Raw genomic sequence first — 25,161 nt, 5'->3', positions numbered from 1 at the left:
CAGGTCTCCACAGGCTAACTCCCTATCTCCTTTGACCTGGGTCTCCACAGGGCTGACTCCCTTTTCTCCTTTGAGTTTTGTTCACATGTCAGGTAAGTGGGCTTCCCTGACCACCCTGTTTAAAGTTTCGCCTCTCTCCCACTGACACCCACTTCTCATAGCTATTTTTCTCCTTATCATAGCATTTATTCTTCATGTTTGCCTGACTCACCCACAAGGACACAATCACCGTGAAGACAGGAAGTACGTTTTCTCCACTCCTGTAGCCCCAGTGCCTAGAGGAGTACCTGGCACATAGTAGGTGCTCAATAAATATTGGTTGAATGAATAAGCGAATGGCCAGCAGCTGCCCCTACCTTCTCTTTTCTGGCCCTGCCTGTCAACTCCTTTTCTGTTCCCACGAATCCAACTCTAGTGGTGTCCACCTGTCTGGATGGACAATTCCAAGAAAACAGCCCACCAATGAGACACCTCCCTTGCCTTCATTTCTTTGCTCGCAAGTAAGGCTGCAAAGAACGTCCTTGTACAGTATCCTTGCCTGCTCATGGCTCTCAGGTTCAATTCCTGACAGTGGAACATTTGGGCCAAGAGTTTATGTGCATTTTAAATATTGATCATTAACATGTAATTTTTCCTCCTAAAGGTTGCAGCAACTAATGCTTCCACTAACGGTGCGTAAGTGCCCCTCACCCCGCGCTCACCAACACTGGTATCTGCCACTTGACAGGGGAAGTGGTATCATGGTATAATTTGCGCTTCCTTAGTAAGAATTGAACTTCTTTTCAGTCACGCTGCTTTTTGCTGAGGTTCTGAGCCTGTCCTTCTCAAAGATAAGTGGACATCGTCTAACAAACTCTCCGTGGGTCCCTCAGTTACCCCACCACTGGATCAGGCAGAGTTGAGACCTATGGGGCACAGAACCTGTGGAATACCCACAACACTGCATACATTTAATTCTTCTCAACTGGTGACTGTTTTATCAGCCCCCTCCTGCCTCACAGACCGGAGTGATGTCCCCTTAGTGTTAATCATTTCTGAGGAACCACCTTTCCAAGATCTTCTAGTAATAGAAATAGGATATTTGATCTTGTTTCCTTTAATTGTAGACCATTAGCAGTGTTAGATACCTAAGGCTTTAAGAAGAGTTCTAGAAGGAAAACTTGAAAGCTGTGGAAGGTCTAGTCTGACTATAACTTGTCCCAGTTCAAAGAATCCACCTACAGGCTTAGAGTTTAAGAACAGCTGGTCTTACAGTGCTGTATGTCAATTACAGCTCAATAAAAGTGGAAGAAAAATATATATAGGTTTTTAAAAAAGCAGATGGTCTGAATGTACCACACCCCACCTAGCTCCTTCCACCCCTACCCCTGACTACCGGAGCACCCGCTCCTTAGCGAGCAGGGTGTGCCCCCAACAGAAAGAAAGAAGGAGGAGAAGAGAGAGGAGAGCAAGGGAGATGGCGTATCTGTAAGAAAAGTCAGTATATTTATGGTTTGCTTTATAAAAGTTACTATAATACAATGGTACATAGTATTGAATTCACAAAAATATGAACAAATATTTACAGCAAGACACACCCACAACGGAAACACTTCTCTTCAAAACAAGTTACGTACGATGAGAATCTATATGCACAAACATCCCTAAAACTTATGGGTTCTCTTCTTTGCTGGAGGAGGGAGGCGGCGGGGGGCAAGGACAAGAAAAAGAAAAAGCAGAAACCCCCAATTCTTCAAAAGCATTTTCATTTTTCAATGAAAATGAAGGCATTGAAAGAAAAATGAGTTGACACATTTCTGGCTATTGCAAGCCATTTCAGGGGTGGGACGGGGGGGGGGGTGGTTCCTGGGGACAGGGAGGGTCCAGGCCCTTGCTCGCCCGTAGGGAAGGCTGGTTGGGCAAGGTGAGGCCAGAGTGAGGGGTGAGGCAGGACCCTGGACCCTGGTTTCCTCACATTACCCCTGCCCCACTTCTTTTCCGGGAGGAGGGGACAGACTGAAGACAGCCCCTTGGGGGCTCCAGAAGTGACTTAAATCGGCCATCTCTACAAACTACACATTTCCTCATGTGAAAAATAAATATTTCCTCAGTTGCACAATGAGGCAGAAAACCGCAAAAGGAAGAGAAGGTTGCCGCTGTGCCCAGGTCCCCCTCCGTGTCTTAATGCCACCGATTTCATGAAGATTGAAACCGGTGGGCATAGTCTCAAACAGAGAGGGCATGGGGTAAAGAAATTGAAAAAAAAAAAAAAAGAAAAACACAACAAAACCACCAACGACAAAAAAAAGAGAGAAAAATAACAATTCTTTGTACAGAATTTACATGATAACAAGCTTGACACAAGCTGAGATACCAGAGGCTCCGGGCCTGCATCTGCAGGGTCGGGGCAGCCCCGCCGGGAGCTCTCCCGTCTTGGTGAGGATGACTCCTGGTCACAACAGTCACTTTCCATAAATTATTTACATGCCTTCTTTGCTTTCTGGGGTGCGGGGGACTTGCTTGTGTGTGTGTGTGTGTGTGTGTGTGTGTGTGGTTTTTTTTGGAAGTACAAAGAAATAAGCAAAAAAGTCTTCCCACATGTTTCTACAAGAAACAATGTTCCCGAAAAAAAGTCCTTTATGGCAGCCTATGTACAGAAATCTGTTCTGAACTTCAAAAACCTATTTTTTCCCCCTTTGTTTTGATTTTATACACGCACAAGAAAAAAAAAATCCGTGGAAAGGAACTCTAAAGATGATGCCAAGGGTTAAAAAAAAACCAAAAACCTGTCAGACGTAGATCTGAGTTTTTAAATCTTTTCCAAGATTTTCCTTTCTCTGGGAGAAATAAATCTTCTCACTCTGAAAATAAATATGCTCTTGACTTCTTGGGGCGAGGGGCTTGCTGGCAGGGTGAGTCAGGCTACAGGCTGGGGGCGAGCGGGTGAAGCTTATAAGCAAACAAAAATACGCCACACGCGCATTCGGTCAGGCATTCATTCGGTCAGACACCCGTAGTGGCGGGACTCAGGACCCGCCTGCCCTGGTGGGAGGTGCTTCTCTCCCCTGGGGGTGAAGGTGAGGGCAGGAGAGGGTAAGTAAACACAACCCTTCCAGCCCCCCCCAGCCCCCGCCCCCCCGCTGGCATTCGAATGAGAAAGTAAACACTGAACCCAAGATTTGGGGGGTGGAGGGGTGTGGGGTGGCAGGGAGAGCCCCAGGGGAAATTCCTGCCTGGGACCAGCGTGGCTCCACCAGGGTCTGCTGGGGGAGGGGGGAAGGCACCCCCAGGCTGCTGGGGAAGGAACAGACTGGAGAGGGGTCGGAAAGAGGGGGAGGTCTTCTCACTGAGTCCGCCGCCGGCAGAGAGCGGGCCTTCCGTAGTGTTCTGAGGTCAAAGCCGCCTGGCCCGACCCCCCTCCTCTGCAGCACCTGGCCCGGCGCCCGGGCCCGGAGGGTTCCAGAACGTGGACCGACACACCATCAAACCACGCAGCCCCTGCCTGGGGTCCCCACTCTCTGATTCTGCCTTCACATTTCAATGGTTAAAGCGTCTTTTCTCATGAAGAAGAAGAAAAGAATGAGAAGACGAAAACAACGTAGCAGCATTCATGGGAAGAGGCTGACCGGGAAGGGAAGGCTGGACAGAGAAGACAGAGAGAAAGAGGTGGAGGAAGGGGAGACGCCGGGGAGGTAGGGGGGTGGGGGGAGACATTTACACCGGAAACCAAAGTCCCGAAAGGAGCATTTCTTTAAAAAAATGAAAGAGACACGGGCTGAGAGACAGAGAAGCCCTTTCCCACTGAGGGGCTGGAGCTGCGGTGGGTCCTGGGGGTAGTGTTGGGGGCGCCAGGCCCTGGCACGGCTGCTGGGTAGAGGGACAGCACCTGAAATGGGGGTGGGAGGTGGGGTCTGGCCCCGGGGCCAGGGGTCCACGCTCGGGCGCCGGGGGCGGCTGACATCCCCAGGCACCGGGCCTAGTTGAGGGTCCCCCGGCAGTTCTCAGAGCCGCAGAGGCAGGGGATCTTGACGTCCTCGATGGGGAACTTGTAGTCGTAGGTGATCTCCTCGTTGACATTGATGTGCTGCTTCGAGTAGATGACGATCTTCTTCTGCGACTCCACGGTGATGACCTTGGCGTAGCAGTTGGGCTGTGGGTGGGATGTGGGGGGGAGGGTGAGCCGACCCACCTGGGACCCCACCCGGGCCCTCCCTGACCGCAGTCCCCCAAACCCGACCGAGCCCCGTGCTCAAGGCCTGATGTACTGGCCCCATGACCCCACTGCCCACTGGCCACCTGCCCTAGGCCTCGGCTCCCCCATCTGGCGGACCAGGGCCCCCTGTCTCTGATATTAAATAAGAATCATGATTGTCATAATAATAAATTTTGCAGGGAAATATCCAATTTACTTTTATACCGCAGGTGATCCCCAAATTTATGTTTCTAGCCCAGGCCCTACTTCTGAGCTCTAGAGAAGGGGTCAGCAAACTCCGGCCCCCCGCTGCCTGTTCTTGAAAATAAAGTTTTATTGGCACACGCTCATTCACTACATATTGCCTATGGCTACCTTTGTTACAATGGCAGTTAAGTAGTTGCTATGAGATGGTCTGGGCCACACGGCCAAAAATACTTACTACCTGGTCCTTTACAGAAAAGGTTTGCCTGCCTGCACTCCAGGCCCCCAGATCCAACTAGCTGCTCCATATCCACCTTTTGGCAGCTCAAGGAGACAACTTTGAGTCAGTAAACTCAGACCTAGGGAGCGGCCATTCCACGCACCCAGTCCCCCAAGCATCTGCCCCCCGCCTCCCCTCTAGCAGTGCTGGATCCAGCCCACCACGCCCAGCGGCTTCTGCCTCAAAGGGCCTCTTGATTCTGTCATCACTTGCCTGGACTGCAGCGGCTCCCGCTGCCTCTCTGAACTCGGAATAACTCCTGACCCAGCTGCCAGGGAAATGTTTCCAAAGGGACAGCAAATCCCGTCACCCCAGGGCAATAGCCGGCCTCGGCTTTTAGAGAAAGTTCTCAGCTCTGCTTACAAGGCTGAGTGACCCAGCCACCACCAACCCCGCCAACCTCATCCTCTCACCCTGCCCTCTGCCCCCTACCTCATCCCACTGCCCCTCAAACAGGTGTTCTCCCTCCTTGGCCCAGGCCTCACCTCACTCACTCATGACCGCACCCGGGTAATTCCCTCTTACCCCTCAGCTCTCACAGGAGACGCACAGCGAAGGCCCCACGGGCCCCAGGGTATGATCAAGTCACAGTCGTGCGAGCTGGCACGTACTGAGCGCCCGCTGTATCTGCACAGAAGGCCTGCCCTCGGTAACCCGCTTCGTCCCCCCAACACCCCACGAGGAGGGACTGTTATCATCCCAGTTTTACAGATTAGGAAACTGAAGCACCGAGACATGAAGTGACCTGCCTACAGTCGCTCACTAAGTAGCGATGCCAAGACCTGAACCTACAGCCAGGGGTGCCTGTCCTCCATTTGAAGCTCCCCGTGCTTATATTCACGAGAGGACCACCCTTGTTATCAACGCCCACCTCCACACCCAGACCTGTGCCATGTCAGCCGTCAGTAGCCGAGTGTGACTCTTTAAGTTAAACACTCAGTTTTGGGGGCTTCCCTGGTGGCGCAGTGGTTGAGAGTCTGCCTGCCGATGCAGGGGACACGGGTTTGTGCCCCACTCCGGGAGGATCCCACATGCCGGGGAGCGGCTGGGCCCGTGAGCCATGGCCGGCTGGGCCTGCGCGTCCGGAGCCTGTGCTCCGCCACGGGAGAGGCCACAGCGGTGAGAGGCCCGCTTACCGCAAAAAAAAACACTCAGTTTTTTAGCCACACTAGCCACGTTTTAAGCGTTCAACACCACACGTGTATATCAGTGGACAGCAAGGATGCAGAGCACTTCCGTCACTGTCGAAAGTTCTACTGGCCAGCACTGCTGGGCATCGAAAACGCCCAGCACGGGGAAGGAACTCTGTTAATACCAGCTGTATGGACCATGTCACGAGCACCTCTGGTCTCATTATGTGCATTTTGCAGATGAGAAAACTGAAGCTCAGAGAACGGCTCCTCGGATAAGGCCTCACACCTCCACCTCCCTCCCCGCTATCCTTGTGGGCCCCGAGCTCGGGAAGGAGGCCGCGCCGGTTCCTGTGCCCTCCGGTTGCGGGTCCTCCAGGCACAGCAGCAGGGGCGGCGGCCCCGAGCCGGGCACTCACGTTGCAGCTGTGGTTGATGAAACGCGCGAAGTTGCCGCACTTGGTGGCGTCGATGATGGTGTCGTGGTCCACCCGGAACATGTAGCTGCTACCGATGCCCTCGTCCTCGTAACGTTTCTCCCGCATGTCCGCAATCACCTGGCCAGGAAGAGGCCTCAGTCTGGGCGGGGCTGGCCGCAGCCCCACCCCGACACCTGTCCTGGCCGGCAGCGCTTACCTGGCGGATGTTCTGGCCCACGTACTCGATGACCATCTCGTCGGCCGCAATGGGCTCCATGGCGAACAGCCCCCAGTCGTGAATGTGACTCTTGCAGAATTTGAGCTTTTTCTTCCGGAACTGGGGGAGGGAAGGGGATGGGGGTGAGAGCCCTGGTCCCGGATTCTGTGGCCGCCCCGGCCGCCCCAGGTGGGGCCCAGCCTCACCTTGAGCTGGTTGAACTTGAGCAGGTCACTGTCACAGCTGCCAGTGAAGGAGGACAACAGGCGGCGCTGCTCGGAACGCCGCTCCGAGCCGGCCCGTGTGGAGGCGTGAGGCTGCGCTGGGATGCTCATGCCCTGTGAGGATGGGTACAAGGATGGGGACGGCGGGTGACAGATCAGAGAGGGGTGCGGCCGCCTGGGGGAGCTGGCCACAGGGAACCCGCATCCCCGTCTCACCCTTGGCAACCCCACCGTAAGCTCTGTGGCCCTAGCTTCCCAGCTTCCTTGCTCCGAGCGTCCTAATAGCCACCTCTCCTCTACGGGGTCCTTCCCGTCAGAATCTGAACGTGATCAAGTTCCTCTAATCTTAAACAAGACGACGCAGCGTTCTCTTCACTCTTGCCATCGTTTCCCTTCTCAGCTAGATTTGAAAGCATCTCTGCTTTTTGGACAGAGATGGTGGGTGTCTGTCTACCTAACACCCCGTGGCTTCATTCAAAATCACGGTTCTTCCCAGCAGCCCCGCATCCCTTCCCTCTCTTGGCCTCCCTCTTCCTCTGTCCCCACCATTGACACCTGGAGCTTCACTCCCCTCCAGATGTTCTCCCGGGTCGGCTCACCCCTGCTGTGGCCTTTGGCTAACATTTCCATCCTCATGATGCCCAAATTTAGGTCCCCAGACCAGACGTCCCTCTCCCAAGCTCTCTACTGTACCCATATATCTAACTGTCCGCCAGACCTCACGACCTGGATGTTCCACAAACCCTGAAACTCAAACCATCCCAAAGTGGGGATCCCACCTTCCTTCTCACCTCAGTGCTTGGCATCCAGCTACGCAGTCCCCAAGGCCAGACCCAGCAGCGTCCCACCCCATTCTGCCTCCTGTAACCAGTCAGACCCCCCAGTCCCATCCATCTGACCTTCTAATGTTCAAATATTCCTGAGAGTCTTTCAAATGCATCTTCTTTTTCCCACACGGCCCCCCATGTCCAACCTACCCAATTTATTTCCTTAATTTCAAGAAGAATGAAGGAAACTTCTGGAAATGCAACTCAACTCTGTTCGTATCCCTGATTAAAACCCTTCGGAGGCTCTCCCCTACCCGGCCCTCACCTCACCTCTCACGCTTGAGCACCCAGGGGAGTGGCACGCTTCGTGCTCCATGCACCGGCCCCTCTGGCTCCACAACTGCTCCTGGTGCCTGACACGCCCTCCGGGAGGGCCCCACCCTCTGCGCAGCCCGGGAGGCTCCGGGGTGTCCAGGCCCCGATGGCCGTACCTGGGTGTCCGTGGGGGGCTCGTCGGTGCTGGCGCGGCTGCTGTTGAGGTATCTGAGCTTGTCCTTCTTGTCGATGGTGTAGAAGCCCTCACTGCGGGCGCAGCCTGTCACGTGCTCCCGGATGCCGTCGTCCCGTTTCTTCTTCTTAGCTGAAGAGAGGCTGGTGGGTGGGTGTGGGTCAAGGGCCACATGGACATTCTCGGAGAGCCCCTCCCAGTCCTGCCTGGAGACCCGCCCTCCCGGGCCTGGCCTCTCCACCCTCAGACCCATCTGCAGGAGGCCGAGGACGCCCAGCTCCACGGTCCACACCCACACCACTTCCCTGCACCTGCCCACTGGCCAACTCCACCGTGGTCAGAACTCTGACAGGTACCCAGCTGCATGGCCTTGGGTGTTTTTTTTTTTTTTTTAAAACTACCCTCTGCCTCAGTTTCCCCATATGCAAATTGGGGATGATGATGCCCCGTGGAATGACTACAGATGCTTAGGCTGCTTAGCAGAGTTCCTGACACAGAGTAAATAAGCTCAATGAACTCATTTGGTACAACAGGGATAAAAGCAGCGCCAACTTCGTAGGGTTGTGGTAACACCCGACTGTGGCGTGGCATCGTGGCTGAGAACGCAGGTTCTGGAGCCACATTTGCCTGGGTTCAAATCTCTACTCTGCTACTTCATAGCTGTGTGACTTCGGGCAGGTAACTTAACCTCTCTGAGCCTCGGCTTCTTCAGATGTAAAATGGGAATAATAGCAGCCCCTACCTCACTAGGCTGTTGGGAAGATTAAATTAGGCGATGAGAGGGAGCCAGGGAGAGTGAACCTTCTGTCAGCCCCTGCTTCTGCCATGTTGCACAATCACATTGTTACACTGAGCCCCCAGACCTGCCAATTCTGACACAGAGGGCAGTGTTTAAAAGTGCCAGTGATGACTCTGTACAGAGCCTGGCACGGTGCCGGCATAGACACTGCTCCGTAAGTGACAGTGATGTGCGCTATCCTGGGAGGTGCAGCCCCCCCACCCTGCCTGGCAGGATATAGGGATGGTAGACCCAGAGCGTGTCATTGAGCCAGTCCATGCCGTTGTCCTGCTGCAGCAGACGCTCGTACGTGACACACAGGAAGCGGATGTCCTCCTCATCGATGCCGCCATTCCAAATGTCATACAGGATGGTCATCTCCTCAAATTCTGAGCGGGGCCGAAAGAGGGGCTGCGGCGGTGAGAGCTCGGGGGAGGCTGAGGCCACCAGGTCCTCGTGGCGCTTCTTCGGTGGCCGGCGCCAGGGCCCCCGCACCTTGGCCAGGTCCATGAACTCCTCGGTGACCTCGTCGCGCCCACGGGGACCCGGAGGGATGGCCTCAGAGGGCCACTGGTTCTCTAGCTCCTTAAAGGGCAGCTTGGTGGGCTCAACAGGTGGCGGAGGTGGGGGCGGAGGAGGCTGGGGGGGCAAGGGTGGGGGGGGAGCCGGGATCCCCGCGTTCCGGAAGTCCAGGGTCACGGTCCGGGGGTCGTGGGTGCTGGGGAAGACAGGGGTCTGTGGCTGGCCTGGCAGAAGCAGGAGGTCCCTGCCCAGGGGGGGCCCTCCTGGCGCCCGGACCAAGGGCCCATCCAAGGAGAGCACAGCCGGCGGGGATCGCCGGGGCCGGCCCGGCTTCCTCTTGATGGGGGGTGGGCAGGGGGCCAGCGGAGCAGGCAGCAGGGGTGGCAGCTGGGTGGGGGCCCGAGTCTGGGCCCGCAGGACGGGTACGGGCAATGCCAAGGGCAGGGGCAAGGGCAAGGGCAGAGGGAGCGGCAGGCCTGTCTCCAAGAGCACAGGGGAGGCCAGGGGGCCAGACCGGTCATCACGCCGGCCAGCTGGGAGGGGACAGACAGGCAGGAGCAGGGGCCCACCAGGCTCAGGGAAGGTGGGTGTGAAGCTGAAGTCCCGGCCAGGTGTCCTCGGGAGGCCCCCGCTGCTCAAGCCGGGGGATGGGGATGGGTAGGAGAAGGGGCTGCCTGGCAGCTGCGGGGAGCTCAGGGGCAGGCCACTGCTGCCCCCCGACGGCAGGGGCTCCCCACTCGGTGTGGCCGGCACGGCCTCTGCGCTCTGCGACTTGGCCAAGCTGCCACAGAGGCCTGGAGTACGTGGGGGCTGGTCCTCATGGGGAGGCTCCAGAGGGACTGTTGGGAGCGGGAGGTCTGGGGTCTCGGGCTCTGGTGGTGGGCTGGGTGGCCGGGGTGGTCGAGCGGGCGGCAACGGTGGCTGCAGGGGTAAGGAGAGCAGCGCGGGGGGCGCAGGCTCCGCTTCCAGGTTGTTCTCTGCAGAGAGGTGGGCAAAAACCAGACCTTTATTATTTGATTCAGATGTCCCTCAGCACCCTACTTATGCTGCCCTACTATGCACTTGACACGTCTCTGGGTATGCACTCATACCCTCTGGGTCCCTAGGGGTTCTGTGAGTATACGGACTGTCCCCCTCCAGCTAAGCCGCTCAAGGACCTCTCAGCACCCGGCCCAGTGTCAGGCACACAGTAGGTGTCTGATAAATGTTGGTGGAAGTAAATCAAAGATGCAGGAGACATGGTTGTAGCCCTCGACACTGTCTTTAGAACGGTGTTCCTGTGAACCGGGAACATCCCATGGACCAAGAAAATGAGCTCTATCAAATAACATCCAACAAGTCTCTTTGCTGCAGGACTTTTCAGAGCCTGTAAGGTTTTCTCTTAGCATTTATCTCTACTGTCACAGAATACATTTTCTAACTTATCCATCACCCTGCCCCAGAGTGTAAGCCCCAGGTATTTTTGTCTGTTTGGTCCACTGTTGTATTATCAGTTCGTAAAACAGTACTGGGGACGACAATAGAGGCTCAATTAATATGTTTAACAATATTCAAAGACCTGTGGTTCTATAGCCAAATAACACAGAATTAAACAAAATACAACGGGTTTCTTTCCTCAAGGACTATTACCAGTACAAACTAACCACATGTGGCTATGTAAGTTTATACTAATGAAAATGAGACAACGTCACAAATTCTGTTCCACAGTGGCACTCTCCACCTTTCAACTGCTCTTAGCAACACGGTGTCTAGTGGCTACAGTATTGGACAGGACAGAGAGAGAACGTTTCTATCACCGCAGAAAGTTCCATTGGACAGCACGTTTCTATCACTGCAGAAAGTTCCATTGGACAGCGTTGTTAGAGCCTTTAACATGCTTTGTGCAGCTCCACCAAGATGGTGGAGGGGGCAGCGTCCATGGCCTCTTCTCAACTGGCCCAGCACCCCGAGGCCTTCTCTGCTGCTTTCTGTCACGGAAATGACCATACACACCTGCACCCACACCCCCTCTCCTGGGAGCATCTCGTGGGACTAATTAATGGTCCAAGGGCTAAACCCCAGGGGAATACTGACAGAGGAGTGGTGACAGCAGCAGACCCCCCTGGGGTCTACCAGGTGCCAGGCTCCACGCTGGCTCATCATAAGTCATCTCACTCTGCCCTCCCATGATCTCAGAGGGGAAGCACAGTCCACAGATCCCGTTTTACAGATGAGGAAACTGACTAGTTAAGGTGAAGTGATTAGTATCAAGGAGGCTGGGCTCATTCTCACGGTGAGGACATCCTGCTTCCATGCCCACCGCCCTCCCAGGGGCTGCAAGCGTTACCTGGGGTGGGCTCCGGGGATGGCAGGGGCCGGGCCTCCATCTCTCCAGCAGGGGGCTCTGGAGACAGCAACCTGGCCCCTTCCTGGTTCAGGCCTGGCTCGTCGGGGGGCTCCTTGCAGCCAGCCAGCTCCTCGACACCCACAGGCAAGGGAGGCTCTTCCAGCATCGGGGTCCGCGCCTCGGAGGCTTCGTCCTCAGCCTCGATGTCCACCTCCTCTTCTGAGACCAGCGACTCCGTCGTGGGTGCTCCTGTGGCCACGTCCTCAAAGTCCTCGTCAGGGGCAGCGGGAGCCACGCTTTCTTCTGCAGCTGCCTCCTCCCCTTCCGCCTCATCTTCCTCCCCTGCTGCCAGTTCTTCTTCATCTTCGGAAGGTGATGAGGAGGACCCGGAGCTTGATTCGAAGTCAGAAGACTCAGAGCTCTCACTGGAGGACTCAGCTCCAGCCTTGGAGGTGGCGATGCTCACTGTCTCCTCTGGGCGGGGGACACAGGCAGGGGCGCTGTCATTATCTGCTGTGCTCCAGCCAGGTACTTCACCAAACGTCTCACAACTGGCGGCACTGGGCTGAACATAGCCCTCAGGGGTGGGGGTGTGTGTGTATATGTGTGTGTGTGTGTGTGTGTGTGTGTGTGTGTGTGTGTGCGCGCGTGTGTGCGCGCGTGTGCGTGTGTGCGCGTGTGCGTGCGTGCGTGCGTGCGCGCGCCGGTACTAACTACTCATCACGTTTTTTTAAACTGAGGTGAAATCCACATAACATAAAACTAACCGTCTTAAAGTAAACGATACAGTGGTATTCAGTATATTCACAATGTGGATAACTAGCCCTTGTCTAGAAGAAGCCCGTTCCCTTTAGCGATCACCCGTCTATCCACCGTTCCCTAACCCCAGCGACCACTAGTCTGCTTTCTGTCTTTCTGGATTGACCCCTTCTGGACACTTCACGGGAAAGGAATCATAGGGCATGCCCTGTTTGTGCTTTACTGAGTTCACACTTCAAAGTCAAGAGATCTGCCCCCAGAGTATAGCTGACTATTGCACGGGCTCTGCGCTCTGCAGAGGGACCCCGGGCTGGGCCGGGAGCCCCGCTCACCTCCATCTGAGTCCCCTTCTTCCTTCTCACTCATCTCCGACAGGGCTGCGTCCTCGTCGTCATTCTCAGACTCGTCCCTGTCATCACTGTCTTCATCATCATCATCCTGGGGGGGGAGGGACGGAGGAAAGGTGAGCCGAAGGGACCCCTCCCCTGGCCCAGCACCCCAGGCCTCCCCAGCCCGAACGGTACCTTATCGGACAGGGATGAGGTCGAGGAGGAGGAGATCTGGCTCCTGGGGCCTTCCTCCTCCTCCCCCTCCTCCTCCTCCCCCTCCCCCTCCTCCTCCGCGCTTTCTCGCTCCTCCTTGTCGGAGGCTGAGGATGAGGGCGAGGTCGTCGAGGACTCCGAGGATGAGGACGCCGACGACGATGAGGACACCGACAGCGACTCCTTCTCGTCCTCCTCCCCGCCACTGTCCAGCTCCAGGGGCCGGGCTGGCCGCCGCCGCACACCCACGCCCTTGGGGTCCCGCTTGGCGAGCTCACAGGGGGCATCCGCCATGTCGCGGTCCCGCTCCCGCTCAGACTCTGTGGGGAAGGAGGGCTGTCAGAGCTGGGCCAGGGAAGCGGGAGAGGAGGAGACCCCAGCACCCGGCGAGCAGAGGGGCGCAAACCTTCATCCTCCTCATCCACGGAGGCTGAGGGTCGCAACCGCTTCTGGTCGCCAGACGAGGCGGTGTCCGGCGGCTCTTTCCTCTTGACCTTGAAGGAGGGCAGGCGTATGGCCCCGCGCAGCCCAATGCTCAGGCCCAGGCCCTCGTAGCCCAGGCCCTCGCCCTTGCCCCACGACTCCAGCAGGCAGGAGGCGATGCGGTCCTTGGGCTTCGGCCTGTCTTCGTCCTTGTGCTCACCGGACTTCACCGGGGTCAGCGAGGCCTGGGTGCAAGAGAGGAGGGGGAGGTGACCGTGGTTACGGCGCTGCCACCAGCCCTGTCCCCTGAGCAGCCTGCCGTCCTCTGAACAGTGACAGCCACGTGGTAACTGGGCACTTCCTTTCCTGGAACCTACCTCATTTTGTGCCGACTACTCAGGACGCCCCCAGGGCCCCACTCTGCCTCCCTGACCCTCGGCTTCCTCACCTGCAAAGCGGCTACTACAGCTGCCCGCACCGGAGCAGGGGACCTCGCGCTTTGGAGGTTGGAACCCAAAAGGAACGCATTGTAAGTACACACCTGTGTCATCGACACACCGCTTTCACAAAATAACACTCACACTATCCTGCTTTGGGGGTCTGGGTGGCGGTGTTTCCAGTACGTGCCTGGGGAGGAGAGAGGCTGCCTGGCCGGGTCTCTGCCGCCCGCCCCCCTGCAGGGCCGCGCCGCCCACCCACCTTGGCCATCCGCTCCTTCTTGTCCCACCACTCGTCGAAGGCCCGGAAGGCCACCACCTCCACCATCTTGCGGTTCAGGTCCCGCTTCATGATGGCCTTGAGCTCTTTGAGCACCACCAGCAGGACACCATCCACCGTGGCCTTGTGCGGGTCCTCCTGGCGTGGCACGTAGCCTGGTGGTGGCACTGACGGGTCAAACTTGGGCAGGGGTGGCCAGGGCTGCCCGCGGCCGGGGCCAGTGTTGCTAAGGGAGAAGGGGCCCCGGTAGGGCGGCAGGTTGACGAACTGCAGCCCAGCGGAGGCGGCTGCGGCTGCGGCGGCCATGAAGGGCGGGTAGGGGCAAGCGCCCTGGCCCGTCATCAGACGGCTCAGCATTTGCGTCTGCATCTGGAAGGACATGGGCATGCCGCCCCACTGGCCGCCCAGCACATGGCTCATGTCCACCTGCATCACGGGAAACAGCCCCGGTGGGAAGGGCGGCAGCGGCGGCAGAATGGGCGGGGGTGGGACACCGGGCGGTGGTGCTGGCAGCGGTGGCGGGGGCACTGTCACAGCGGGGTGGGCTGGGGGCGGTGGGGGCGGTGGCGGGGGCAGAGGAGGGGGCATGGGGAAGCCAGGCTGGGGCGGGGGGGGCGGCGGGGGCGGGGGCAGTGGTGGGAAGCCAGGAGGCGGGGGCAACGGCAAGGTCGGGGCCAGCACAGAGGGAGCTGCCACAGCCCCCGTCCCGGGGGTCACCACCATGGGCTTGGGGCAGTCAGCGCTGGTGATGGGGGCCGAGGGCATCTCATCATCTGAGATCTCCATGTCCTCCCCCGAGGACTGCTGCCCCTGCAGGGAGAGCAAGGAGAGAGAGGTGAGGGTGAGCCCGGGTGGCCCAGCAGGCTCCCAGATCCCCCTGCTGAACACCCGCAGGTCAGAGAAGAAGCCTTCTACAAGACAGAGAGAGCAACGTGGCTTCCGCAGCTCTGATCCTGGTCCCCTCCCTTGCCAGCCACGTGGCCTCAAGCAAGTCGTTTAATCTCTCTAAGCCTCAGTCTCCCCATCTGCATGATGAGCACCACAGTACCTGCCTCACGGGGTTATCATGCAGATTCACTCATTCATTCATTCAACAAACATTTGCTCAGCACCTGCTGTGTAGCAGGCACTGTTCCAGGTGCTAGAACACAGTGGTGAACAAGACAGACGAAATTATTGCTGTCTTGGAGCTGAACTTCTGGAGGGACAAGGCAAAGGATAACTAGGAGGAATGTGAAATATATAGTCCTTCATGGAGAAAAAGAAAGCTGGGAAGGGGAGTGAGGTGTGAAGAGGGAAAAAGATTCTGTTTCAATTTGAGAGACTCTGTTTCAATTCAGAGAAGATAATACTAATAGTTAAAACTTCTCTAGCCTTTTCTACAGGCCAGGCACCTTTCTAAGCACTTTACGTACCTTAACTCAATTAATCCTCAGAACAACCCTGTAAAGTAGGTCTGTTATCACCAGTTTTAGTGATGAGAAAGTTGGAACACTTGAGAGCTTAAGTAACTTGCCCAGGCCACACAACCACTAAGAGATGGAGCCCGGATTTGAACCAGGAAGTGGCTCACTAGCCTTTGTTCCCAGTTGGCCTGTAGTCTTCACTGTGGCAGAGAGGGCCTGGCAGAGAAGGTGACACGAGCAGCAGGGGCGTTTAGCAGTAGTGAGGGTGCACGAATAGGAGGTATGTCTTTACGTTTTTCCTTAGTTACTCTTTTCATATAGTCTTAGTACGGGCCGCGGTGGGGCTGAGTGTTGTCAGCACATAATATCTCGTATTTCTCATCTGCACCCTAACCTCACAACGTAGGGCTCTAGTCCAATCCCTTTTGACAGGTGAGGAAACACACTCAGAGAGCTATACATAAATCACTGGCCCAAGAGGCCCAGCCAGTCAGAAAGAGGGCTGGGATGCGAGCCCAGGGTGCCTGCTGAGCGAGGCGTCAGGGGGTGGTTGTGGGAATCCAGGACCGTGGCACCACGTGAATGGGAGGAGTCGAGCATGACCTGGCTGTGAAACGGGAAAGGACTTCTTTTCATTCAGACATGGGGCTTTGGGGAGGTGGATGCAGAGGCCTGGAACTGGAGTGGGGCACGGGGTCCACAAGGTAGAGGTGGAGCAAGAAGGCAAAGCAGGGGTAGGGCGAGGAGGGATGGGCTACCCCCAGGCTCTTGTGTCAGGACCCAAGGCGAGAAGGGGGCTCAGGCCCTGGCCTGGATGAACGTGGCTGGGAAGACAGAGCCTTTGTAGGTTGCCAGGGAGTGCATTTGAAGGCTGAGGGGGCAGGGTCTGTGCAGGCTGTAAGGTCAGAGGTCAGACGTACAGGTGAGGGAGGCTTCAAAGGGAAATGGGGGGCGGGGGAGAGAGAAGAGGAAAAGCAAACCTAAGGCAGAAGAAAGCCCTCGCTTTTGCTCTGTCCCCTCTACAGACACACACACTCTGCCTCTCAGGGACCCACACACATGCCGAGGGAGGCACTGGCAGGCTCAGCCTGATTCTCAGGGACAGCGCCAGATCAGTCCTGGACAGCGCCCAGCAAGGCAGGCGCAGCACGCATAGGGTTAACGCCGCCACGGCTGCCAGCCAATCACAAGGAGACCCTGATCCAGCCCAGCCCGTGGCCCTGCCCCTCCCTCCGCCCCTCCCGCGTCCGGGGGCGGGGGGCAGAGAACCGGCGGGAACTGGCGGCTGAATATTCGGCATCAGCTCCAGCCCTGCCTGGAGCTTCCCAGGTGGCACCTAACTTAAGCCGAGATTAGTGTGAGGCAGCTACTCTCACTATCCCATTTCACAGATGACGAAACTGAGACTCAGGCAGGGAAAGTAACTTCCCTAAGGCCCCATGACCAGTAAGTGACAGGGGTGGGGCTCAAGACTTAAGGACTGGAGCCGGAACTTTTAACTATCAGCCTCTGTGAAGAAAGGGAGTGTCCCCCTGTGCTGCTCTCCCATGTGGTCAGCCTAGGCTGGGATTCCCTCGGGTTCAGGCCGGAGGAACCCGGGAGCTGCTCTCCCGACTGTCAGCAGGGGGCTCCCGAGGGCCATCTTGGAGGTTATCAGTACTCCCGGGCTTCCCTGGGCTGATGTCCCGGGGCATCCCCGACCCCAGCTCTCTGGGCCTCAGTCTCCCCTTTCCTACAGTGACACCGGGGGAAAGCTCATTCCCTCTGGCTCCTCTGGGCTTCCCGGCCCTGGATCAGCCAGTGAGCATGGTTAAATAAACATCCCCTAACCTCCGGCAGGAGAGGGAGGGAAGAAGGGAGGATGGCAGCAGGGCCAGCAGCCCCCCCACCTCTGCACACCTGTCAGCTCTCCCTGCCTGAACCCCTTAGCGCCAGAAACCACTTCCCCAGAACAGCCTGGAGGCCCCCAGGAGCCCCAGCCACCTGCAATCCCCTCCCAGGCAAGCCAAGTTCCTCTCTGTTCTTCCCTGAGGCGGCCACATCGGCCTAATCAAAGGACTCAGGGAGGAGGGACCCTCCTCCCTACCGCCCACGGGGGGCGAAGAGCTGTGTCTGAGCTCCTGCTGTTCATGCCTGCCAGGCCAGGAGGGCCAGGGCAGGTGCCTGGACCAGGAGGGGGGAGGAGCAGAGCCAAGGAAGATGACGGAATCCTCCCCCAAGGGAATGTGGCACGCAGCAGCACCCACCCCAACCCTCAGGCTGCAGTGAGACCCCAGAGGAGGATCTCTGGGTGGGCAGAGGGTGGGGGGTGGTCAACTCAGCCTGGTTCTGGCTGTGGCCCTCCCCCGGGCTAGCCCTTAACTCCTTCAGTCCTGGACGCAGGGGGAGAGGGAGGAGGAACATTTCAATGTCCTCCCTGCCCACCATGGTTTCCCATCTCTTCAGAGGGCACCAGGTTCTAGGAGACAGTGCTCCAGAGCTGCCACCTGACCTAGCTCAGCAGAACACTCTGGCTGATCCCTCTTCCCAAATCTGCCTGAGTGTCAGGACCAGTCCTGATCAGGTCCCAGCCTCCCAACAGAGAAGGAGGCCCCAAACCATCACCACAGTCCACCTCTCTGGGATCTCAGCAAACTCCAACCAAAGAAGCTCAAGTCAGAATTTATCCCCAGAAAAAGGTCTTGACTTCCCATACCTAGCAAGGAGAGCAACAGATCTAGGTCATGTTTCCCTTTTCACCAAAGCTGCTAGGGAGCTCAGAGCAAACCAGCTGCTCAGTCATAGCCCCTGGTGCTTTTCGTATCCTTTTTTCATTCTCTTTTTATTTGTGATCTGTTATTTTGGCTGCCCTAGCCCTGCTGCTTCTGTGTCTTAGCTAGTTATCTGACGGGGTGAATGTTTCAAGGAGGAAAGAGGGAGCCACAAGACAAACAAAACCAATACCAGACAGAGATGGACAGACACCATGGTACCTCATCCATCTTCTCTGAGGTGGGGGTCCTGTCTCCAGCCAGGTCCAAGGCCACCTCAGTTGTCTGACCCAGAAGACCGGTAGGGTCTGGGGGGCCTGGCTCGGGTGGGGGCCGGGGCCCCAGGCCCAGGTCAAGCTCATCATCCTCATCCGAGTCGGGCAGTGGTGTGGGACTGATGTCCTCCAGGCCGGTGCTGGATGGGCGTGAGGAGGGTGGTGTGGGGCCTCGAAAGCCAGGCTGAGAGTTAGCGCCAAAGGGGGCCAGTGGGGAGAGCTGGGAGGAGGAGGAGGAGATAGGGCTGCCCTCCATCTGCAGCTCCGTGTCTGAGTCCTGCTCCCGAAGGAAGGGCAGCTTGGTGCGCTGCTCCTTCAGCAGCATCTCGATCCGTGAGTCCAGGCTGTCGTGGGGCTTCTCGGGCCCTGCAGGCGACGACTCCAGCGTGGGCGTACCAGGACTGTCACAGGGCTCAGGGCTCCAGCCGAAGGTCGGCCGGCCGCCCAGCTCCATGCTGTTGGCATCAGGGGGCGGGGGTCCAGGTGGCGTGCCTGGCTTCTCCTTTGTCAGGGGCTCAGTGGGCGGCAGGGGCGGGGGCACAGGTACTCTCCGGAACTCCCCACTGTCACGGGCCCCAAAGGGGGTTGCGGCAGCGGGCTCCTCAGGGGGCGGGGGGAAAGGGGGTACAGGAGTCTGATATGGAGAGAAAGCCGACTTGAATGTGACTCCAGGAGCGGAGGCTGCTTGGGTAGGCGGTGGAGTGTGGGCAAACGTGGCTGAATCCTGTGGCTGGGCCTTGAATGGAGGGCCACTGCCGCCCCCACTGCTGCTGACTGCCCCGAATGGGAGGTCCACGGAGCCCCTGAAGGTGGCTGTGGCCCCTGCCACTGCGGTGACTGCAGAAGAGTTGTGGACATAATGATGCTCGTGGCGGCGGTTGTAGGCGTCCGTGAACTTGCTCTCGTGGCGCCGAGCCTTGAAGGTCACTGTGGGGTCCTGGCTGAAGAGGTAGGAGGGCGTGGGCTGGCGGCTGGAGTAGCTGGAGTCCTGCGAGAAGGGGGTGCCCAGGCGCGGCGTGAGCGGTGTGCCCTGTCCGTAGGAGTTGGGCGTGTCCAAGCGGCAGCTGGAATAAGCAGTGTCCTGGGAGAAGGGTGTCCCACCACTATTGGGGGTGACAGAGGATGAGCCAGAGCCACAGCCTGCAGACAGGCCACCATCTTTGAGGCGCTTCAGGGCATCTGACAGCTTGAGAGAGAGAGAGAGAGAGGTCTGAGATCACTGGGGGGAAAACATGCAATAGAATGGGACTGTTTTCCCCTCTCACTCCAGCTACCGGGGAGCTCGGAGCCAAACTGGTCACTCTAGAGCTGCAGCATAGTGAACGGAAGCAGCAGTGGAAGAGGGAAGGGGGGAGATTTAAGAGGAGTGTCTGGATGGTCCTCACCTTCTCTAATCTTGGGGTAGCCAATTATCCTCAGAGAACCTTGAGGGTTTTTCCTAATCCCTAAAGCAGAGTAAAGATAAGACCCTGACATCTTGGTGTGAACTGGGATTTCCTTCCTGCCCCAGGCTGTCAGATATCAAAGACCTTCCAGGTAGAGATAGCAGACGATGGTCTTGGAAGTGAGGGGGTGGCCAAGGGCCTTGTCCCTCCAACCTCTTGATGTTTTAGGGTTTAAATAGTGTAACACGTAGGGCTTCCCTGGTGGCACAGTGGTTGAGAGTCCGCCTGCCGATGCAGGGGACACAGGTTCGTGCCCCGGTCCGGGAGGATCCCACATGCCGTGGAGCGGCTGGGCCCGTGAACCATGGCCGCTGAGCCTGCGCGTCCGGAGCCTGTGCTCCGCAACGGGAGAGGCCACAACAGTGAGAGGCCCGCATACCGGAAAAGAAAAAAAAAAATAGTGTAACACGTAAAGTGCCTGATAAACAGCTGACCAGCAAGTAAGCAAAGACTGTTCACTCTGGAAAAGCTATTCCAGAGGGTGGCTGGGTTGATGCTGGGGTAGGAGCTGGGATGAGAACCTCCCCATGAGATGGTGGTCCAGGTGAGGTCCTGGGAGGTGGTGGGTGGGGAAGGAATCCATCTTGCTCTGGAAGGAGGGACTTGAACTCGGCTTTCTGGGGGCAGGGGTAGAGGGGTGCACGGGACACCAGAGACTAGGACCCTGGACACAGCAGTGTTTCAGCATTAACGTGGAAAGCACATGGACTCTGGATCTCTGGGATGGGAATCCCAGCGTGTGCAGAGAGAGGGCTGGGGGCCATGCCAGAGGACAGCTTTGGCAAACAGGGCTTTCAGACCCCCTGCTGGAAGCCTTGGTGGGCACAGCCAGGCTCCTTTCCTGGTGTCTGACACTGGAGATGGTGAAGTGGGGTGGGGGCCAGCCACATCAAGGGAGCTGGTGATGGGGTGGGGAGGCGGGGAAAGGACTGACAGCCATAAACCCACCTGCAGGGTCTCATTCACGATTGGAGAGACAGCATCCAGCTCGCCCACTGGGAGGGTTTGGGGTGTGTATCGGCCCGTGACCAACAGTTCGTAGAACCGCATGCGGGTTTCCCCTGTGGAAAAGGCAAGGGAGGGAGGACTCAGTGAGGCTCCAGGATGGGGCAGCCCGCACAGGTGGGCATCCTTGTAGGGCCCCTGTGCCTGGGGCCCCTGTGCCTGGGACCCCAGGCCTAGGGAAGCTAAGTGACCCTGACCAAGTTCCCACTTCTCTCTCTTTGTACCTCACTCCGGAGTCCGATCTGTTCAATGAAGCTCCTAAACTGTATGATTTTTCTGATCCTGAGATTCAGAATTTAATGCCTCGTGGCGCTGGGACTCCCCCAAATACAGAAATGCCAGCCCCAACACAAAGCCCCTTCCTGTCACCTGGGCCATGCCACCCAAAGAAAGGGGTAATCCCCATCCTCTCACCTTCCCACTTAACATCCAGGGCCTTGTAGCAAGTGAAGAGGAAACCCAGTGACACAGGAGTGACAGTTTTGTTGTTAACTCTCTCAGGTGCCTGTCAGAGTTTGTAAAATGCACTCTAGTACTGCGTTACTGTGAACTCCACAAGGTCCTCCCCCGGCCCACTGAGCCACTCTGGTAACCCTCCACCCCAGCCCCACCCCCTGGCAGAGAGAGGCCTCTATAGACCAGGGGGCCAGATTATCTATATTTATAGAGCCCTCTGAGGCAGCTGCTTACATATGCAAAGGAGACGCATTCCTTGAGCTACTCTTTACCGGTCTCTTTCTTGAAATACAAACTTGGTGGCAGTCTCTAAGGGCCTTTTCTTTTTTTCTTTTTTTTTGCAGAAATGAAATTTTGGTGAGGGCTGACTACTCCTTAAAATGGGCATGTGATGGGAGAGGGGCTCTACATTTGATTCTCAGGGAGAGGTCAGCCTGCAACCACCCAAGGGGTCTCCCCAACAGACTTGAGAAACTAGAGAAGGGGGGTGAAGGGCGCTGTGACTGGAACAGGAACCTGGCTTGTGCCCTGAGGAACCTCAGAATTAGGCACAGGTTTGGCAAGAGTTTATAGGATAACTGTGCCCACCCAGAAGCAGTATCCCTCCGCATCCCCAAGCAAGGTCTTAGAGACAGTCAATATGTGCTCATTATTAAAGGCGAAAAAGAAAGGATTACATTTTCCAGTCTTGGGTTTGGTGTGCCCGCGTTGCCCCTAAACCCCATGCTCACGAAACCCTTGGAAGCCACTCACCTAAACCCTCCCATGCAGGGTCTCCCAGGGGACGTCCCAGGGGCTCTGGACCCAACAGTCCCTGCCCAGTCACAGGGCTGGCTGGGCCTCAGAGCACCGGGCACTTTCTTCTGTATTGGTACGAACTTCTCTAGAGAGGTCACAGGCAAACTTTAGGGGATGCCCTAGAGTCCTGCCAGCCCCCCAGCCAGCACGGAGGAGAAGCCTCCCAGGACCCTGAGGGTGGGAGGTATGGCTTCCCCAGCCCGGCTCTCCCAGCAGCCGCTCAGAGGCTCGGTGAGCACAGAGCGGGATTCCGCTGCTTGGGAGGTGGTGCTGTCTCTTTAAGAGAGAGGAGGGAAGACAGTGTCAACCCTAGAGCACCGGGAGCAGCCCGCCCAGCTCCAACGGGAGCATTATCAATGAAACCACACTCTGGGCCCAGATTGGTTCCCACTTGCAAGGGGAAGGGGCGGCCTGTGGGGGAGGGGCACTCCAGATCCCTGGAGGACTCTCTTTTTAGTGGAGGGACGTACTCTTTGGATATTTAAAGGCGTTCTAGTGGCTCTCCGTCAGCGCCCCCACCACAAATAAACGAACCCTGCTTTCTCTCCTAACACAGACGGCAACACTGGGGACTGCCTAAACCCAGGCCACCAGGGCTCCGCGCGGGGCCCGAGGGGGTGTCAGCGGTGGGGAGGCCTCCGGGTGGTCCCTTGGGGTTCAGTGGCCAAGGACCGGCACATTTGGTAAATTACAGCTTGTCTCCTAGCAACAGACAACACATTTGGCTCCACGTGACTCTACCCTCAGGAGGGGGCAAAAGAAAAGGTTGTAGGGGGCACCTAAGGAAGAGTGAGGGGCTCCCCAACACTGCAAGAGGGGCTCTGGGAGAGGAGGGGGTCACACTGACAGGTCCTGTGGCTCCTCCGCGATGGCTGTCCTGAGCGGGCCTCCACTCACCTTTGGTGTCCAGCTCCACGTGGATGATATTGCCCATGACCGAAGTGCTGTGCAAGTGCTGAACCGCCTCCTTGGCTCCCCTGACCGTGGCAAAGACCACTTTGGCGATGCCCAAGTGCTTCTTGGTCTTGGGATTGTACAAAATCTCCACCTCCTCCACCTCCCCATACTTCTTGCACATGTCCCTCAGGAAGTTTTCACGGATGTTATCATTCAGCTTGGCAAATGTCACCTGCTTCGGAGGCACCGGGCCCACATAGAACTCATCGATCTGGCAGGGGACGAGGGGGAAGGGAGGTTGAGAACACTGAAACCGAATGGAAAACACAAAATTCCCCACTCGCCCGCCCTTTGAAAACAATGAAAGGTAAAAAATAAAAATTTTTTTTTTGTAAAAAAAAATGCACGCGGGCGGGCCCGGGAAGCGGAGGATTAAATCGTTTGGAACGTGGAAGTCCTCTGGGTTCGAAAGGAAAGGGGAAAAAGAAACAGTTTCTCTTTCCCCACCCCCTACTCTATCCTCCTCTCCCTGCTGCCAGCGCAGGGGCGACCCCTTGGGCTAGGAAGTTGTACCCCTAAAGCCACAAGGCTGGGAAGGGGGGCGGGTCCCAGGGCCGAGCCCTTGGGCTGGCAGGAGCCAGGTGGGGACCCGGAGCCCCCAGCTGGGCGGGCAGGATACTGTATCAGCGCCTTGATTACAGTTTCACCGAGTGTTATTCTGTTTACAGTAGCCGAGAGGGGACACCCCTCTCTTTGCCATCTCCCCCTCCCCGCCAAAACTTCCCAGGCCCCGGACGGCGGGAACTCAGAATCCGGCTGGGCTCGGTCAAGACTGGCGTTATTTTCGAATTCGGGGCTTGGGGAGGGGGGTTAGGGGCGCGGGGCAGGGGGGAGGGGCCCTACTTTGAATTTGGGCACCGACAGCTCCAGCTCCTTGTTTTTGGTCCAGATCCCGACGACCCGGGGATCTTCGACAATTTCCACCGGGCGGTTGCTGGACATCTGTGGGGAGGAAGCGGTGGGGGGGGGACGTAATGGGTGGCCTGGTCCAACTCCCCAGGGACAGGGGCAAGCCCCCCCCCCCGCCCTTCTCCAGGCACTTGTCAAACTCCAGGACTACGGACCCGGCTGACAGTTGGCCGGGTGGTCAGGAGGGGGGTCCCCGGGCCGATCGGACCCTTCCGCCCCCACCCTCCTCGCCACGGCTCGGAGGGTGGGTGCGGGCGGCGGGGAGGCGCGCCGGCTACTCACCGCCAGGCTGAAATGCTGCCCATCGTAGCGGTACAGTTTATGATGCCCCTTTTTCAAAGCCGGGTCAATCATCAACTTGTAACTTCTCCAATGGTGGTTCCTCCTCTCGCCCGAAGGGCCGGGCTGCGGCGGGGGCTGCTGGTGGTGGTGGTGGGGGGGGTGACTGTTCTCCATGCCGTTAACCCAACCTGAAAACGAGCAAGTTGTTGTCGTCTCCGCCGCGGTGGCGGCGGCGGCCGCTTCTACACACACGCGAAGGAATCAAATCGTCCAGCCCCCACCCCCTCCCACCTTACCAGCGCGCCCCAAAAGGAGCTGTCTCGCTGGCTCCCCCCAAAATAAGAATGGAGCGAGAGAATAACCCTTCCGGAGAATTAGGCGCCCGCCCGCTCGGCCACCATCTCGGGGCGGCTGCGAGGGGCTCCCGGGGGCCCTTGGTGCAGACTGGCGGGGCCCGGGGCACCCGGAGGACCCGGGCTCCGGCCCATGGTACCCGCCCGGCCGCCCGGCGTGGCGCTAGCTCGCTCGCTCCGCCCGGCTCGGGCGCGGGGCTCGCGGCAGGCCTGGCGCCGCCCGCCCGCCCGACCGCTCGGCCGGAGCGGGGGCCGGGGCCGGGGCTGGGGGCTGGGGGCTCGGGCCGCCCGGCTGCCGGCAGCGGCCTCTCCCTCCCCGAGCCGCGCTTACATCCCCGCCGGGCGCCGGCCTCCCTGCGCCGCCAGCCAGTACATGGTGTCCCCCGCGGGAACCGAGGCCGGGGCGGCCGGACTGGGGGCCGGGAGGGGGGAGCGCCGCCGCCGCGGCTGCCGGGCCCGGAGCTGCTGCCGCCGCCTCTGCTGCTGCTGCTGCTGCTGCTGCTGCCCGGGAGGCGGCTGGCGGCGGAGGCTCGGCTCC

The 25,161-nt window shown here is 58.0% G+C and overlaps 1 protein-coding gene across 2 annotated transcripts; it reads right to left on the bottom strand.

The window, feature by feature from the left end:
* Positions 1–1,462: 1,462 nt before the first annotated feature.
* Positions 1,463–25,160, bottom strand: SETD1B (SET domain containing 1B, histone lysine methyltransferase). 2 transcript variants are annotated; one of them, XM_060170322.1, is made up of 17 exons: positions 24,955–25,159; positions 24,271–24,458; positions 23,923–24,021; positions 23,020–23,290; positions 20,812–20,924; positions 18,366–19,604; positions 13,970–14,797; positions 13,254–13,515; positions 12,830–13,167; positions 12,638–12,743; positions 11,547–12,020; positions 8,938–10,197; positions 7,904–8,070; positions 6,628–6,759; positions 6,422–6,541; positions 6,205–6,342; positions 1,463–4,129 (listed from the first exon to the last, which is right to left on the bottom strand). In XM_060170322.1, the coding sequence occupies exons 2-17, from the start codon at positions 24,442–24,444 to the stop codon at positions 3,956–3,958; spliced, it is 5,895 nt and encodes a 1,964-aa protein (XP_060026305.1). In that variant the 5' UTR covers positions 24,445–24,458; positions 24,955–25,159; the 3' UTR covers positions 1,463–3,955. The 2 variants fall into 2 exon arrangements, with proteins under 2 accessions (XP_060026305.1, XP_060026306.1); XM_060170323.1 differs by lacking the exons at positions 8,938–10,197; positions 11,547–12,020 and having other exon boundaries at positions 7,904–8,052; positions 24,955–25,160.
* Between the last annotated feature and the right edge of the window lies 1 nt (position 25,161).

Source organism: Lagenorhynchus albirostris, chromosome 14 (assembly GCF_949774975.1).
Source record: "Lagenorhynchus albirostris chromosome 14, mLagAlb1.1, whole genome shotgun sequence".
Taxonomy (NCBI): domain Eukaryota; kingdom Metazoa; phylum Chordata; class Mammalia; order Artiodactyla; family Delphinidae; genus Lagenorhynchus; species Lagenorhynchus albirostris.
This window is presented reverse-complemented; position numbering and strand designations above follow the sequence as displayed.